Below are 17,958 nucleotides of genomic sequence, written 5' to 3' on the forward strand. Positions count from 1 at the left end.
CCTTCCTTCCAAGTAGCCTCTGAATTTGCCCATGGCCCACAACATGGCTAAGGCTTTCTCCTCGCCAGTGCAGTAGCGTTGTTTGTTGGGAGATAGCTTTCTGATGGCATACTCGATGATGTCCTTTTCGTTCTCACTCCTCTCCTGGAATAACATTGCTCCTAAGCCAGAGTCACTGGCATCTGCAGGCACATCTTCTGTTGAAGGTCGGGATGGGCTAGCCCGGGAGTGTTATATATCGCAGCCTTAATGTTTTGGAATGCTGCCTGTTCCTTGCTGGTCCATCGGAACGGGCGGTTGTTTTGGAGTAGATCGGTGAGTGGTATTGCCATCTCTTCTCTTCTGGAGCTGTAATGTAGAGCTAAATCGTCTACATAAGTGATGGAATGACTGCAGGCCCAGCAGTGGCAACTATGCTATTGATGGAAATTGCGAACAGCATGTCACTCAGTATAGATACCTGTGGTACTCCATTTTCTTGAACGTAATATTGAGAAAATGCATTCCCTACTCGGACTCGAAATAGCCAGTGGGGCTTAATAAACGTTGGCAAATTTCCCCAAAATCTCCATTGGTGTAGTGTGGAGAGAATCCCATCGTCAGGTAGTATCGTAAGCTTTCTCCAGGTCAAGGAACACAGCGACTAGGTGTTTGTTCTGGAGAAATACCTCCTGAATGGTGCTCTCCAGTCTGACCAGATGATCGGTGGTAGACCGATGAGAGCAAAAACTGCACTGGTAGTTAGACAAGAGACTATGGCCCACACAAGATGCCGGTTAACCATCCTTTCAAATACCTTACAAAGGCCATTTTTAAGGCATATTGGCCTATAACTATCCAGAAGTTTTGGATTTGGTTCTGGATTTTGTTCAGTCCAGGAGCCATGTCCCTGCATAGCACTAGTGCACTCCACAACTGCCACTCTGTGAAAGGCACGTTATAGGAATGCGAAGCACTAGAGGCAAGGAGAGATGGTGTGCCTCTGCTTCATGCTTAATTGGTAGAAATGCAGAGTCGTATCTCCCAGAGCTGGACGTATCTGTGAAATGTGATGCGATGTGGTCTGCAATGAAAATCCACAGCCTGTTTCCAGTCATTCGACCGGGTCAGGAATGGAATGAAGCCCCCATCTAGCGGCAAGGATAGGAATTGTCCCAGCTGCCGAAGCCTGTCGCACTCGTCTGGGGCAATGATTAATGAATGATGGATGAAATGAAATGATATTGGAGAGTGTTGCTGGAATGAAATATGCCAGGGAAAACTAGAGTACCCGGAGAAAAACCTGTCCTGCCTCCACATTGTCCAGCACAAATCTCACATGGAGTGACTGGGATTTGAACCATGGAACCCAGCGGTGAGAGGCCGGTGAGCCACGGAGACTCTTGTGGTCTGAAGAGGAATTAATGGAGATTCCAGGGACTGACGACAAGTTCTGTACTCTGACAATACGGTGGAATTTTGTCCACACTTGTGATGACAGAGTACGTGCCGTCATGGAAGACACATACCTCTTTCCATATAACTTTCTTACTTTCTCGAATCAAAAAATGGGCCTCGAGCACAGACATTTAAATTTTATATGATTGGCCATAGTAGGATTCTCACGATAATGCTTAAAAGTCTGTTGGCAATCACGTATGGCTGCTGCAATTTCATCAGTCCACCATGGGACCTGTTTCTTGTGAGGAAGGAATTGTTCCCTCTGCAGTAGCCAGAATTCCAGTAGTAACGGAAGAAATGTGGTCGTCAACAGACTGTAGCGTATCATCGGCTATCACTGCACATTTGGAAAATTCTGGCCAATTTGCCCGCCTAAGTAATCAGCGCTTGGGTACTTTGGACTGTCTTTGATTTAAGAGAGATAATTATTGGGAAGTGGTCACTATCACAGAGGTATGTACTTGCCACCATAGCAGGGGAACTAGTGCACGAATGCACAAGGTGGTGGTGATGATGATGATGCTTGTTGCTTAAAGGGGCCTAACATCTAAGGTCATCGGCCCCTACCACACAAGGTGACATTCAGGTGTGAGAATGTGCAATGTGCACTGCTGAAATGTGGGTTCCCCTGTAGTAAGCATGCAAAGATTGAACAGGTTGATCAATCACTCGTGCATTCTCCCCCTAGCACAGGAAGGCGGTGAACTACAGAGAGTGTTACAGGTGTTCACAACTCCCAGCATGAGGAAAGGAGGAGCAATCAAATCTTGCAGTGCATGCATTTCAAGATCGTAGTCCGGTGGAATGTACATGTTGCACACGATTTTCATTACAGGCAACGGAGCATGAACTGCAACTGAATCTAGCTGAGTGTGGAGCAATACTTCGTCGCTTAAGATGTCGGAGTGGAGTAGGGTACAAACGCCCCCAGTCGCAACACCATCTCCAGCTACTCTGTCTTTAGAATAAAGACGATATCCTCTCATAGTCGTGTCACGTTCAGGTCTCAAATGAGATTCCTGTAGACAGACTATGGAGGCCGCAGAGATGGATATCAACTGACGTAACTTAGCTAAGTGACAGTGATAACTATTGCAGTTCCACTGCAATAGTGCCATTGTGTGCATAGATAGCGCTTCGGATTTAGAGCAATTTCTTGCCTTTCGTTCAGTCCACTACCTGCCAGATTCTGCCGTCATTGTCGGTTCCTTTTTGTTGTCATCACCATCCACAAAAATGAGTGGTTGAGTCTCCATGGTCTTCTCTTAAGAGGGAGACATGGTGACTGTGCACTCTGCGGACGGTGATCTCACTGATCAGGAACAGTGGGCCTTTTTCTGGGAGAACTAGGTTCCCCAGAAAGTGATCAGGCAAGAGGGCATTGGGGCCTCTCACTCTTGCCCACCTTTTCTGTCTTTTTGGGAGGAGAACCGGTAGATGGCTTGCCTGTCTTCTTCGGGGATCCTGTGACCCCTGACTGAGTTGGGGAAGGCTTCTTCTCCAATTTCTTAGGGGAGCTCTGGGGCTTCCTCTTCTCCTCCTTGGTCTGGACATTGGAAGGAGGGCTGGACTTTCCAGCCCTATTTTGGGAAGTCTTTCGCCCGCTCTGTTGGGGAAGGATTTCCCAGCCAAATCTTCTTGGGAAGGGCCCTGTCGGCAATAACGCACGTTTTTTTACTCCCAGGAGGTTCCAAAACATTATCAGGATCTTAATTTTCCTTCAGTACTTGTTGGTCTCGTACCTGCCAACTTTCAAAAAGAGAAATCCGGAAGATCCTTAAGTGGAAAATTTTAACAACACGCACATACATAAAAGTCTTGAGACATAATGTAAAAGGACGGCAGGGGGGGGGGGATTATAAACAATACTAATACAAGTCAAATACAGTAGGATCTCGAAGCATCGTTTCCAGAACTGTCATTTTCCTGTATTCATCGTTGAATTTATTTGGTCCAAAAAATGTTCCATATTGAACCCATGACCTTTGTGCCCTAAGAACATTATGCATAAATTGCCAATTAAATTAAAAGTTGGATTCTTGATAGCATGGATTTGACACGTGACGAGGGGGTGATTACCTTCGGTCCGACGCTCTGGGATACGTGACGTCAGCTGCACGTGTTAACGGCGGAAGAATCTCAAATCATCTTTGTGAACTATTTCAAAGCACGTGTATATGGCGTGACCCAAGCCAAGTCAAAAAAATATAGTGCCTATCAAAGGAGGTCATTTATCCCACAAATCGAACCCGTATAAATTTTAAATGTCCATGAACACTACCGCCAGAAATGTAGCAAGTATGTAATCACTTTCAAAACTCTTGTAATTACAGTTTAGTTAAGTCAGAAAATTTATAGAAATTTTCTTGGCGGCAAAGGGAGATACCCGAACTGGTATAAATATGAAGGGACGCCATGACGAAGTCTCCTCCTCCGGCATTTGTGATACAAAGCGGATGAAAAACTGTTGAGCTGTTCTGCGAAATCAAACAACAAAAGTAGACTGAGTTCAACTGCAGATTTTAGCCATTGTGGCTGGGGTCTTGACTCCATGAGGAGATAGTTTTCTTGAGTGAAATAATTGTATCAGATAGGACGGTTAAGGTACCGAATAAATTTGTAAAGAAAGTAATTTGTGTGCGGAAGTAATTACAGTCCATCGTGTGCGATCAAAAAAAAAAGTGAAGGGCATTTCTTTTCTTTTTATGCTTTATTCCAGGAAACCTGAAGAAATATAATAATGATCTGTAAAGCCATGAATGTAAAAATGGCTAAATTAAATGCCAGGGTCGCAGGTGAGCCCTATGACGAACACTGGTGAGACTACGTAAGGTAATGTGACTTTCCATCTTACTACCTATTATATCTTGTTTCATGATCTCTAAGAGTGTATTTGAATGGGGATATACGATGGAGAGGTCACCCCTATTAAGTCTTGTAAATGTTAGAATACGACTAAAAGAGTCATTTGTTTTATTTTCCACTTGGATAAAATTTTGAAGTCTTGCGAGTGCCGTATAATGTTGTAAAAAGTTATTGAATAGGGTTTCGAAGTGGTATCACGTCCAATGTAGATCGCCATTTCCGTGTGTGTGTGCTGCCTATATTTTGTGATGTCAAATTAAGATGTTCATTCGACGTAAAATTTTTCTGTCTGTAATTTTGACATAAATAATTTAGAAATCCATGGTTACTCATTTTCAATCGAGTGGAAGCGCGCTGTTGGGTGAGAATCTAGGGTGATGAATTTGGTCACAGAGTGAAACGTTTTTCTAGGCCCATTTTAAACTGTGTCTGACTGACAATAAAAAGATCTGGTAGAAAGTTTCAGTCATTTTTCGTATAAATCAAGTTATTAAATACGATATAATTTTATGCGAAGCTGTTCATTATTAATGCATTGTGCGTATTAGTCATCATGAATTCTAGTAAGGATTTTATTCCAGTTCTTTTGTTGGTGATAGTTGTGAGTAGGGAACAGAGGTTGGTTGTCGTGTGAGTCGAAATGAGATTTGTGAATCAGGTTAGACCTGTCATTGAAGCCGGGACATGGAAGCCCCAGGAATATTTTATAATGTTGGGAATGGAAAGAAATATATAGAAATCCATGGCAGTATTAATTTGCGATGCGTATATTTATTGTGGGCATCTTGAAGCATAATCTGTGCATTTTGTTGGTTAGAATATCGTATTTGTTTAATTATGTCGGCAGAGTTTAAAAGGGAGCATTTTGAGAAGCCAGTCAAGTAGAACAAACCAGGTGTTTCATGTTACTGCCAAGCGAACTTGGGGACGAGAGGCCTCAGCTGAGAGGGTTTCACCGTAAGATAACGGGACACATGTGGAATTGAGATTGTATTCTCGGCCGGGTAGAACTTTAAAAGTTGAATTTAGTTGAAATTCATATCCGGTAATAACCTGAGTATTGTAGAATACTGTAAATTTGTTTAATTGGGGATGTAATGAACATTTGAAACCACAAACTTCGAGTATAAGGAACAGAGTAACCAACTTCAGGGTTGTCCAAAATATAGAGCGATGGTTGTGATGATGGTTTGTCTGTGAGGGGTGCGCAAAATTTATAAATGGTATGACGAGATATGACATTGTAATTATATGGCGAGTTGTTTGGTTTGTACGTAGATTATTAGGATAACCAAGGGTTAATAATGGCTAGGACTAGATTAGATTTAAAGTGTGAGATCATGAGACAAGATATATAACTGGACATGAATTATGTAACAATTTTTTTCCAGCCAGATAAACATCACATGATTGAATTTACATCATAGCTGCGTAGGAATTTGTGAAGAAACCAGAGTCCGCGGAGATAGAAATTGTTGTTCTTTAACATTTCGTTAAATCATTTAAATTTATTTAATTATTAAATTCAGTGAAACTGCATTTTGAAATAACTTTAATCAAGCAAATAACTTGGAGATGCATTCTGGAAATCTTAGTTTGTTTTCTGGGGAATATTTAAATGGTAAAGTAATGATTAAGGGGACATATCCGAAGGAAATGGATTTTACTGCCACAAAGTTTGTGAGCATTGCTATTGTTGTAATTATTGAACTTTGATTGATTAAGCAGTGAATGTGCTGGGGATAGTAAAGTGGAAACTTTGGTCATTAACCGATGTAACTTAATTGTGTTTAGCCTTCAGCCTAGAAACTTGGATGGTCAGGGGGTCATCAACCTCAGTGACTTAGATTAGGTCCATATGCCACTGTAGCATCATTTTCCTTGCGATCATCATCCACAATGACTTTAAAGTAACTTAGAAGTTTAGATGTCGGTCCACGACATAGACGCAGGTCACATCGATTCAATTAAGGGTCCATGTTGTATAACCACTGTGTGGCACACACCGATTGGACGGCCTTAATTATACCCAGAGTCCAGAGTTCGTGTTACGAGGGCTGGACCATAACGAATCACTATGATGGTACATGTGGTCTCACATGGAAGCCGAATTTAAGGATTTCCAGACTTTCCTTTCTTAAATAATTAATAATTGAGACAATGGTTTCTAGTAAGAACGCCCATCAGGCAGTTACGTCAAAGTCTCACACGAGTGTTCTGACCTTTATGTAAAAATGATTGTGGTGTCCAGCGGACACAATTGACTTCTATGATACCGTTGACATATCAGAATGCTTCAAATTTACCTGAATAAATAGAATTCTTTTAAACAGACCTTTCATTCAAGTAGATAGATAGAACCCTACCTTCACCTCAGCAAGTGACGAAGAACCCAATACGACCCAAGAGACAGATCTCATGAACTTTGCTGATAGGTAAGAAAGGTAGGTATCCCTAAATATGGACCAAAAGGGTTCAGTAAAAACCAATGTTAAATTTCCCCGCATCTATCGTTTCTCGAATTATCATTTTATCGCATCGATGGTCGAAAAATTATTTGTCCTCGGTCACAATTTTCCCGCATTGATCGATCATACATAAGAAAAATATAATAACATTTTTTTAAAATTTAGAGGGACTGCTCAATATTCATAGCATATAACAGTGGCAACCTGTTAACGCGAGAATGTACGAGCAATTCGGAGTTGCTAGTCTCGAACAAGGATCTTGTAGGCTGCAGTGCTGTGCACAGGTTATTCACGCGCAACCTCACTACGAGCCTCTAGGTGCCAACACTTCTCCTCGACCCACTAACCAACCCCTAGAAGTATTCTTATTTACAAGAATTAACATGTAGACAGCATAAAACTCAAATTTTTCAAATATTTTCTGTGTTGGTATAGTCTGGCTAGGGCTGCCAACTTCGTTGAAAAAAAAAAAGAGAAAATCGTGCAGTGTGCCAGATTCATTTTAATTACTCACAGGGTGATTAATCGCGGCATACCATGTGGAATGTGTGGAATGCTAGAGGCCTGTTGACCGCTTTGTTGCCCTCTGCCAAATAGTCTTGTTACAAGCCGGACCTAACCAAGCCAAACCAATAATCTTTCCTCATAGCCTTGTAACTAGTTCCTAAGATGGCAGCTTCGCACAAGCTGCTGTGACATCATTCGAGACGCGCCGCATTGAATTTCTAACCTCTGTGACATCGTTTGAGTTGATCTGCGGGAGCCGCGCTGTGTTGGGTATCTAACCTATCGTTCGCAAAGGGTCTACGGAATCTTTTCCTAAATACAGGTTATCACCGTAATATCTCCCTATATCTTTAATTTGCAATAAGAGAACTGAACTTAGTCCCAATACAGTACCCGTACTTTATTATTCTGCTTTCCCCCTATTTTTTATGTTGCCCGCATTTATAGTTTTCCCGCATCTGTCGTCATTTTCCCCCTGCCCCCTGAAAAATGATGCATTGAGGTTTTACTGTACAGTATATGTTATGATCAACCCTGAAATTAAATACACGAAGTTGCATCTCGATGAGTGCTCGCTGTTTTCACTTAACACTGGGAACACTTTCGGTAATCGTATAAAACAAAGAAATTAAGCAGAATAAACCTCACGAAAAGAGTGATAATATCGTTTGTTAGTAAAATACTAAATCGCTTAGACATTCGTCACACAACTGCACGAGTTTAAGAACTACCACCAATGTTACACATGCACACAAACAAAGCCTTTCATCTGCTACGAAGCATGATGCAGTTATTAAAATTGCTTTATATACATTCACAGCCTGGAACTTTTCACAGATTTCTTTTCTTCAAAATCGCAGCCTGCTACTTGTTTGGGAACATCTCACTGAATGAAGTAGCAGTTGAGGTCGAATAGGTGACAAAAGCACGGTGATAATTGATAATGTGATTATCGATACATTTACCGGGCGAATTTCAAACACTGCATCTCGTATTACCAGCTACTATCAAAAGTCAAATCCGATTTGACTGCAGAAAGCAAAACCAAGCACAGATATTCAAAATCCGTACAAAAAGGTTGTTCATACGTACAACCATAAAACACACGGATAAACCAGAATACTTGGCAGGTATGAACTGCAGTTATTGGTGGCTGAGACTTGTTGATGCTAGCTGTCTATAGAGATAGATGGTGTAAAACTCTGTGGGGTGATCCGCATGTTCAAGACCATTTCAGCAAAGGAGATGGAGAACTCCGGAGAAGGCAATGATTTGAATTTTCTCCCGGCGTCTGGATAAAAAACTTATCCAGAGTCTTTATCTCCTAGATCTTCTTCTCCTGCTTGAATCTGGGACACTTCTTGGAGATAGGAGCATGCACACCTGGACAGTTGACGCACACAGGTGGTGGTGTGCAGTCAACCCCAGCATGCTTGCACTTCATGCACATTTTGCAGGTCATCGAACCTTAACATCTCAATGAGGTGTGGCCAAACTTTTGGCAGTTATAGTACCTCATTGGTGCTGGAATATATGGAATATATGGACGAACAGTCAGTTGGTACATAGCTACTTTTATTCTTTCGATACGGTCTTGGAGTCGAAGGTAAGGACAAAAGTGCCCAGGTCGAGCAGCCTGTTGCCCACACATCTCTTCAACCTCTTCACATCGGTTACACTCTGATGTGCTAGGTATCTGATCATGGTATCATCGGAAGACTTAACCAAATCCCTGTGGAATATAACTCTCTTGCAGGAGTTCAGGGTTTGGTGTTTCTCAATTCTGACCTCTACCTTTCCAAATAATTTGGCTTTAAGTAGCCATCTGGACTGTTCAGCCAATGATGTCTTGATTAGTACAGATCCATCGCGAAGCCTGCACATCTTGTCAACTTCACCATCAGCAATTTCTTCAATTAAATTACTAATCAAAAATGGATCTAAAAAGCTTTTGCCATCGACCCTGGAAGCAACCAGGAATTGAGGTAGATGTTCGTCACTTAGATAATCTACAAGTACTGGAGTATATCGCTTTCTTTTCATTCTTTTTAAAGACGCAGTTTTTTGAAGGATACCACCCTTTGAAAGTAAAGAAGAAGAAGAAGAAGAAGAGAGGTTCTGTCTTCGGTCCCACGAGTACCCGAGATAAGAAGGTCAACCTTTAGCAGAGCCCTGACGTGCCAAAGGCAAGGCTATATACTCCAGAGGGCGCCCGGTATCTGGAGGGGGTTGCTAAGAACTACTCTCCCAGTAGCCATGCATCACCTTGCCATGACCCGAAATTTGTGATTGGCGGAGGATAAACCCTCCGTACTAACCTATCCTACCCGTGGCAGAGAGGGTGGTTAGACAGGAGGAGGAATGAAATTTAAGAGGGTGAGAATAGAAGGGTAGAAATGGTAATGAAGAATAAAGAGCACAGACACCTCTCAGGTAACTCGGGGGACACCTTGTTAGTCTGGCCCTATACCAAGGCCAATCCAGCATGGGTAACCCTGAGCTGACACACACCTCGGGATCAACGAGCACACAAGCCCCCACACCGATGTCAAGGTCTTGGTGCTCCTAGAGGTGGGGAGGTCGGATAGGAATGATGAAAGTGACTCAGCTAGGGGAAGGTATATCATAGTTGTAATCTACCACCCCCACCCACAGGGGATTATTGGATATTGCTGGTATAAATGCTTATGTCCTGTATGAGAAAACAGGCAAGAAACTACCTAGAAGAATCACAGACAACTGACACAAAACCTATTCTCCTTTGAGGAAGACTACTGTGAGTAAGTCTGCTTCAGTCTTTGCTGACATGAATGAGAGGGCAGCCTCTTAAGTAAACTGACAACAACGGCAGTGCCAAGTCATTTGCTGTAAAGATAACAAGTCAAAGGCGAGGTGTACACTATGTGAAAAGCTAGTCTGTGATAAGAGCACTTTGAGGATAACAAAGTTTAGAGTGTGCATTCAGTGTGTTGAACATAAGAAAAAGAAAACAACAGAAAATGAGGACTAAATGAAACTTCATCCATTTGCTGAAGTTGTTACAGTACTCTAATTACTCATTTATTTTTATAAGGTGCAAATTCCAAAATTTTAGACTGAGAAAAGAAAAAGAAAATCCATAAGAGCAATGAAATACTGTCAAGATGTGTACTATTAATAGTTAAGTGTGAAACCGTATGTAAATGCTGTTATCTGAATAAAAATATATAGTTTTTCTTGTATGATGGGTTGGAACTTCATTAAAGGTGGTTGTAAGATCAATACCCTAAAATGTAACCAACTAGAAAATAATGAACAACAAATATAGAGTTGACGAGTGGGGTTTGGATAGGAAATATATTAAAGTAAGTTTTCGAAATGTCAGACTCAGGAATCTGTGGTCGTCACTCCGCTCTCACAAGTTGTGGACACTTGGGGATAAATACATCTAGTGTATAGTGGACTCAATAATAATGTTTCATGTTCGTTGAAGATACTATAGAATTGAATTTATAGTACTCTATTTTTCTTACCTGATAATTTTCCCATATTGATTCATATCTTGCAATAGTTTCCTTGTACCTCGATGACTTCTCATTTGTTGTCATTCTTTCCAAGTACAACTGCTTCTTAAGGTCACAAAGGAGTTCGTTCACAAGACCAATCGATTTTCTTGTGCTACAGCATAGAAACAAAATTTTTAAAAATTTAATTACACTAGCTTCACGCAAAAGTTTATCCTAGATGTATTAGGTCATCAGCTCCTCATAAGTGAATCTGTCTTGTGTTGATGCATAATGCTTAAATATGTTCTTACTAGTGGTTTCTTTTTCTTGCAGGATTTTCCTATTTCTACTGATTTCTATGTACTGAAATGCCTTTTGAGCAATGATATAACTACAATATTAGCTCAATTTTCATTTTACTATTTGCATTAAAAAGTTAAAGATGACAAGCATGAAATTCTGGGTGTAAGGCTCATTTCTAAAGATAATAGGCAACTTGATGTCTTTGGAGTGTACAGACAGGGAAAGGGTAGTGCTGATAATGATTTAGAATGATTTCATAAAATAATCAGCTATGTGGAAAACAACATGGAAAGGAATGTGATAGTAGCGGGAGATCTGAATACACCAAGTGTCAATTGGAAAGCTAATGCAAACGACAGGAAGCATGACCAACAAATGGCAAGTAAGTTAATATGGGAAGGACAGCTGATCCAGAAAGTGATGGAACCAACTAGAAGGAAAAATATCCTGGATGTGGTGCTGGTAAAACCAGATGAGCTCTATAGAGATACCAAAGTAATAGATGGTATTCTTGATCACAAAGCTGTTTTTGTCGCAGTTAAAAACAAAATGTGATAGAAAGGAAGGTCTTAAAAGTAGGACTATTAGGCAGTACCATATGGCTGATATCGCAGGCATGCAGTACTTTTTAAAAGGTAACTATGGTCGGTGGAAAATGGTAAATAAAAATGTAAACAGGCTCTGGGATGAGTTTAAACCAACTGTTGAGGAATGTGGAAACAGGTTTGTACCTTTAAAGGCAGTAAGAAATGGTAAAGACCCACCTTATTATAACAGAGAATTAAAGAGACTAAGAAGGAGGTGCAGACTGGAAAGAAATAGAGTTAGAAATGGCTGTGGAAGTAACGAGAAATTGAAGGAACTTACTAGACAATTGAATCTAGCAAAGAAGTCAGCTAAGGATAACATGATGGCAAGCATAAATGGCTATCATACAAATTTTAGTGAAAAATGGAAGGGTAGGTACAGGTACTTTAAGGCAGAAACAGGTTCCAAGAAGGACATTCCAGGAATCATTAATGAACAAGGGGAGTGTGTATGTGAGGATCTTCAAAAGGTAGAAGTATTCAGTCAGCAGTATTTAAAGACTGTTGGTTACAAGGATAATGTCCAGACAGAGGAGGTGACTAATAATAAAAAAAAGGATTCAAATTTACATATGATAACAATGCCATTTACAAGAAGATACAAAGGCTGAAAACTAGAAAAGCGGCTTAAATTGGTAAGATTTCTGGGGATAAACTAAAGACAATGAGTTGGGATATAGTACCATATCTGTAGTACTTATTTGATTATTGTTTGCATGAACGAGCAATACCCAATGAATGGAGAGTTCCTATAGTAGCCCCTGTGTATAAAGGATAGGGTGATGGACAGAAAGCTGAAAATTACAGGCCAGTCAGTTTGACATGCATTGCATGTAAGCTTTGGGAAGGCATTCTTTCTATATTTGCTAAATTAATTACTGGTTTGATAGAAGGCAGTTCGGATTTGGATTTAGAAAAGGATATTCCAATGAAGCTCAACTTGTAGGATTACAGCAAGAAATAGAAGATATCTTGGATTGAGGAGGTCAAATGGACTGTATGGCGATTGACCAGTCTAAAGCATTTGATAGGGTGGATCATGGGAGACAACTGGCAAAAATGAGTGCAATTGAACCAGACAAAAGAGTGACTGAATGGGTTGCTATGTTTCTAGAAAATAGATCTCAGAGAATTAGAGTAAACAAAGCTTTATCTGACCCTGTAGTAATTAAGACGGGAATTCCTCAAGGCAGTATTATTGGACCTTTATGTTTTCTTGTATATATAAATGATATGAGTAAAGTGGAATCAGAGATAAGGCTTTTTGCAGATGACGTTATTCTGTACAGAGTAATAAATAAGTTACAAGATTGAGAGCAACTGCAAAATGACCTCGATAATATTGTGAGATGGACAGCAGGCAATGGTATGATGATAAACGGGGTTAAAAGTCAGGTTGTGAGTTTCACAAATAGGAAAAGTCCTCTCAGTTTTAATTACTGTGTTTATGGGGTGAAAGTTCCTTTTGAGGATCATTGTAAGTATCTAGGTGTTAATATAAGGAAAGATCTTCATTGGGGTAATCACATAAATGGGATTGTAAATAAAGGGTAAGATCTCTGCACATGGTTATGAAGGTGTTTAGGGGTTGTAGTAAGGATGTAAAAGAGAGGGCATATAAGTCTCTGGTAAGACCCCAACTAGAGTATGGTTCCAGTGTATGGGACCCTCACCAGGATTACTTGATTCAAGAACTGGAAAAAATCCAAAGAAAAGCAGCTCGACTTGTTCTGGGTGATTTCCATCAAAAGAGTAGCATTACAAAAATGTTGCAAAGTTTGGGCTGGAAAGACTTGGGAGAAAGAAGTTAAGCTGCTCAACTAAGTAGTATGTTCCGAGCTGTCAGCGGAGAGAAGGCGTGGAATGACATTAGTAGACGAATAAGTTTGAGTGGTGTCTTTAAAAGTAGGAAAGATCATAATATGAAGATAAAGTTGGAATTCAAGAGGACAAATTTGGGCAAATATTCGTTTATAGGAAGGGGAGTTTAGGGATTGGAATATCTTACGAAGGAAGATGTTCAATAAATTTCCAATTTCTTTGCAATCATTTAAGAAAAGGCTAGGAAAACAACAGATAGGAAATCTACCACCTAGGTGCCTGCTCTAAATGCAGATCAGTATTGACTGATTGATTAACTCATAAATATGTATTTGCAATTATATAATTATCTCCACTCAAGGATACTTTCTTGTTGAATCTACGTCAATCGAATTTCAACCCACATGAGAAAGTGTAGAAATTATACAATGCATGGGAACAACGCTTTTCACAAGCTTGTGCAAAAGCATTTTTTTTTTTAATGTACAAAAAGCAAACTCATCCAGACAACACCCTCACTAATCAAATAGAGAGCAATGTTAAGCTGCCAAAGAAATTACTCTCAAAGATATATCAAAGAATGCAAAGGACAAAGAGAGAAGTCCAGAAAGACTTATGAGAACACAGATCCAGAAAAGAGTAGCACAACTCAAAGCTTCAAATCAGTGTGTAAAGAAAAGAAATAACTCTACCAAGAGAAACAGAGCTTGTTGGTGATCAAAAGGAATTCACTGGAATGCATGTCCAAGAGAGATAATAATAATAATAATAATAATAATAATAATAATAATAATAATAATAATAATAATAATAATAATAATAATAATAATACTTTATTAACGGTAATACCATTTTACACACAATAGAGAAATATAAACAAAACAACACACACTCAAAAGAAAGGTCAGTGGATTATAAGAAGAAAAATCTGTACAAATATATACACAGGTTACAATACAGGTAAGCACAGGAAAGTAATAGTCACTTCTGGAGATTGTGTAAGTGATTTCTAAATTTTGACAATGAGCAGTTAAATATATCAATATCCACTTTGTTTAGAAATCTTGACATTCATTCAATTGCCCCACTGAATGCATAGTTAGTTCTATGTCAATTTGTAGACAATGTATGCTTAAACCTTGTGCGTCTATCTGGTACGTGTAAGTTAATTTTTTCTAGGAATTGTGGGCAATTCACCAAGGAGCGGAGCAATTTAAAAATGAAAAGTGTATCCAGGAATTCACGGTGTTGTGACAGACTATGCAGATTTAAAGACTGTTGTATGGCTGTATAATCAACATTTTCATACGGGAATCCTGCTCTAAATGAATAAAAACAAAGAAATGTATGTTGTACTGAATCTAATGAATGTTTAGAGGTCTGATGAGAAGGGTTCCATACAGGTGTACAGTATTCAAGTATAGGGCATACCATAAATACATACAGCAATCGATAGGTAGCTAAGTTTGAAAATTTTCTGGAATATCTAGTAATGCAACCCAGTCTTTTTAAAGATTTCTTACAAATATTTACAATATGTTAATTAAATGATAGGTTATAATTGAATAAAACACTTAACTTGTGAAACAGGAGATAGAATGTTGTTATTACTAAATCTGTACTGAAATGATGTTTTTAAAAAACAATATAATTTTACATTTTTCACGATTAAGTTTCAACCCATTTTGAATACGTACCGTACACTATTTTTCCAGATGATGTAAATCTTCTTGAAGTTTTAAAATAACAAGTGGACAATTAATTTGCATAAATTTTTTGCATCATCAGCAAACAAAAACAATTATGAATCCTTAAATATATTTTTAATGCCATTTATTTAAATAGTAAAAAGCAAGGGAGCAAGATGAGACCCTTGAGGAACTCCACTGGTAACAACAATACGTGCAGAAAAATGATTCCTTATTTTAACAATCTGTAGGCGATTTTTAAGATACAATTCAAACCAGGAGAGGAGAGGCCCATTAATTCCATAACCTGTTAGTTTTTGCAGCAAGATATCATGATCAACAGTATCAAAAGCTTTTGAGAAGTCAGTATAACTGCAGTCCACCTGAGAGTGGTTCTCTATTGCATCTATGAGGAACAGACAGAATAAAAGAAGACTGCTGCAGGTTGACCATCCTGAAAAGAATCCGTGTTGCTCAACAATGATGTTTCTAAAGAGAGGTGTGATCTTGTCAAGAATTATTAAATCAAAAATGTTGGAAATATGAGAAGAAATTGTAACTGGTCCATATTGTTTTATACCAGTTTATCACCATTTTTGAAAACTGGATTAACAAATCCTTCCTTCCATTCCTCTGGGAAACACCTTGGTTTAATGATAAGTTAAACAGATAAAAGAGTGCTTCACATACAATAAATGAGCAGTAGGGCCTACTTGAGCAGGTACCGATAACTTGAAACACCATCAGATCCTACAGTTTTCTTTAATTCTAGAGATAGTTTGTTGTAAATTTCTGCCTTACTAATGTTGATAACTGACAGATTGACAGAAAAAGGATAATCATATGTCATATTATTATTATTGTTTTCTCCAGTACCTGCTGTAACTTCATTAAGTTGTACTGTTGAAGGAATATTATTACATGACGTTTTAGAATTTTGATATTGCCAGAATTTCTGTGGACTGGAACTAATACTTTGTTCACAGTTGGAGACATCGTTTGTATAGCAAAATTTGGATTCAGACTTGCATTCATTTCTTAATTTTGAGAAATGCTGATAATCACTATTAAGACCTGATATTTTGTACAGCTTGTGTGCTTTCTTCTTTTCAATAATCAGTGACTTCAATTTATGATTTACCACTTTGAGAATTCGGGAGTCTTAAAATTCTGTATAGCGATATAAAATTCCATGCCATAATGTAGTACTGAATAGAAGGTTTCTACTGCTTTATCAGTTGATAGATTCTGAAACATCACCTTCCAGCTGAAATGTGACAGGTAATAATTTAGTCTATTATAATCACTATTATTTTGAGAAGTCAAAATAAAAACTATTAACAGGTAAGGAATTGTAGAGCTCATTTATAGGTAAAGAAATCTCTAATGCTGGGTGGTGTCTATTGAGGGGGACAATACTTTCATTATTAGATTTTACTTCAATGGAATTGGAGTTACTGAAAAACAGGACAAATTTGTGTCCCAGATGGTTTCCTTGTGTAAAATATGTTTTTATGAATTATATGTTAGTTTGAAATTAGATCTATTTTTTCAAAGTCCGACTTCTTGGCTGAATGGTCAACAATGAGGCCTTCGGTTCAGAGTGTCCCGGGTTCGATTCCCGGCCAGGCTGTACATTCGAAGCGTGTGTGATTATTTCTTATGGCTCGGGGACTAGTTATTTGTGTTTGTCCCAAAACTTGCATCTTCATATTCAGACAACCCACCACACTACTAATCCCCACAGAAACACGCAATAGTTAGTACATCCCTCCACATAGGGTTGGCATCAGGAAGGGCATCTGGTCATAAGACAGGGTCAAATCCACATGTGCGACACAGTTCGCACCCACGACCCCACAACAAGTTGTGAGAAAAGTGGTAGAAGAACGTATTTTTTCAATCAAGGTTTAAATTACATTTTTTTAAATTTTTGCTAGTTGTTTTACGTTGCACCGACACAGATAGGTCTTACAGTGACGATGGGACAGGAAAGGGCTAGGAGTGGGAAGGAAGCGGCCGTGGCCTTAATTAAGGTACAGCCTGGTGTGAAAATGGGAAACCACGGAAAACCATTTTCAGGGCTGCCGACACTGGGGTTCGAACCTACTATCTCCTGAATACTGGATACTGGCCGCACTTAAGCGACTGCAGCTATCGAGCTCGGTTTTTTAAATTTTAGAGCACAGTATGCGAGATCTCACCTCCGTGTCATGTCCCCACACCTGACCTCACATTTTGATCATTTCATAATTTGATAGATTTTATTTTCCAAGTCATCTTAGTTTAGAATAAGAATAAACAGCTGGAAAATTACTCAAACACTTCAATAACATTTGTATTATTTAATAAATAAGACTTTTTGCAGTGAATATGCCTGTCCCCAAGTGAAGTCTCACCTCTGTGAAAAATGAAATAACTTCAATAATACTTCCACAGATAGCTCTGTAGACTTCCTAGCTTCATTGGACTCATCTATTGGCAGCTATCTTGTCAGGCGCCTGAAGCCATGTGCTTATATGGGTATTGTTTTCGGTGTATGAATGTGCCAGTGGAGATTTAGTAACTGGACCTTCTCGCCTCCGAAGCATGCTCCTGAAGGAAAAGTTTTATGACTAATAATTTAATTATACTACAAATATCAAAAGTAATACAGAGTCTAACTCTAAAAGTGAGATTTCCTAACCTCAAATGTTTTCAAGTAGGTATTTCAACAAAGAGGAGAAAATCTCACCTCCGTTAGTGTTATCCTTGAGTGCTAATCATTGTGTTATTTGGATTTCTCCTTAGTACG

General features: G+C 39.1%; 1 protein-coding gene across 1 annotated transcript in view; it reads right to left on the reverse strand.

Annotated features, from left to right (window-relative positions):
• Nucleotides 1–17,379, reverse strand: part of LOC136875928 (uncharacterized) — a 96,973-nt gene extending 79,594 nt beyond the window's left edge. The window contains exons 1-2 of the mRNA XM_067149547.2: nt 17,369–17,379; nt 10,793–10,937 (exon numbers count right to left, since the gene is read on the reverse strand). Coding sequence (XP_067005648.1) covers nt 10,793–10,937; nt 17,369–17,379 — 156 coding nt within the window. The remainder of the gene's footprint in view (nt 1–10,792; nt 10,938–17,368) is intronic.
• Nucleotides 17,380–17,958: the final 579 nt, after the last annotated feature.

Source organism: Anabrus simplex, chromosome 6 (genome assembly GCF_040414725.1).
Source record: "Anabrus simplex isolate iqAnaSimp1 chromosome 6, ASM4041472v1, whole genome shotgun sequence".
In the NCBI taxonomy this organism is placed as follows: Eukaryota; Metazoa; Arthropoda; class Insecta; order Orthoptera; family Tettigoniidae; genus Anabrus; species Anabrus simplex.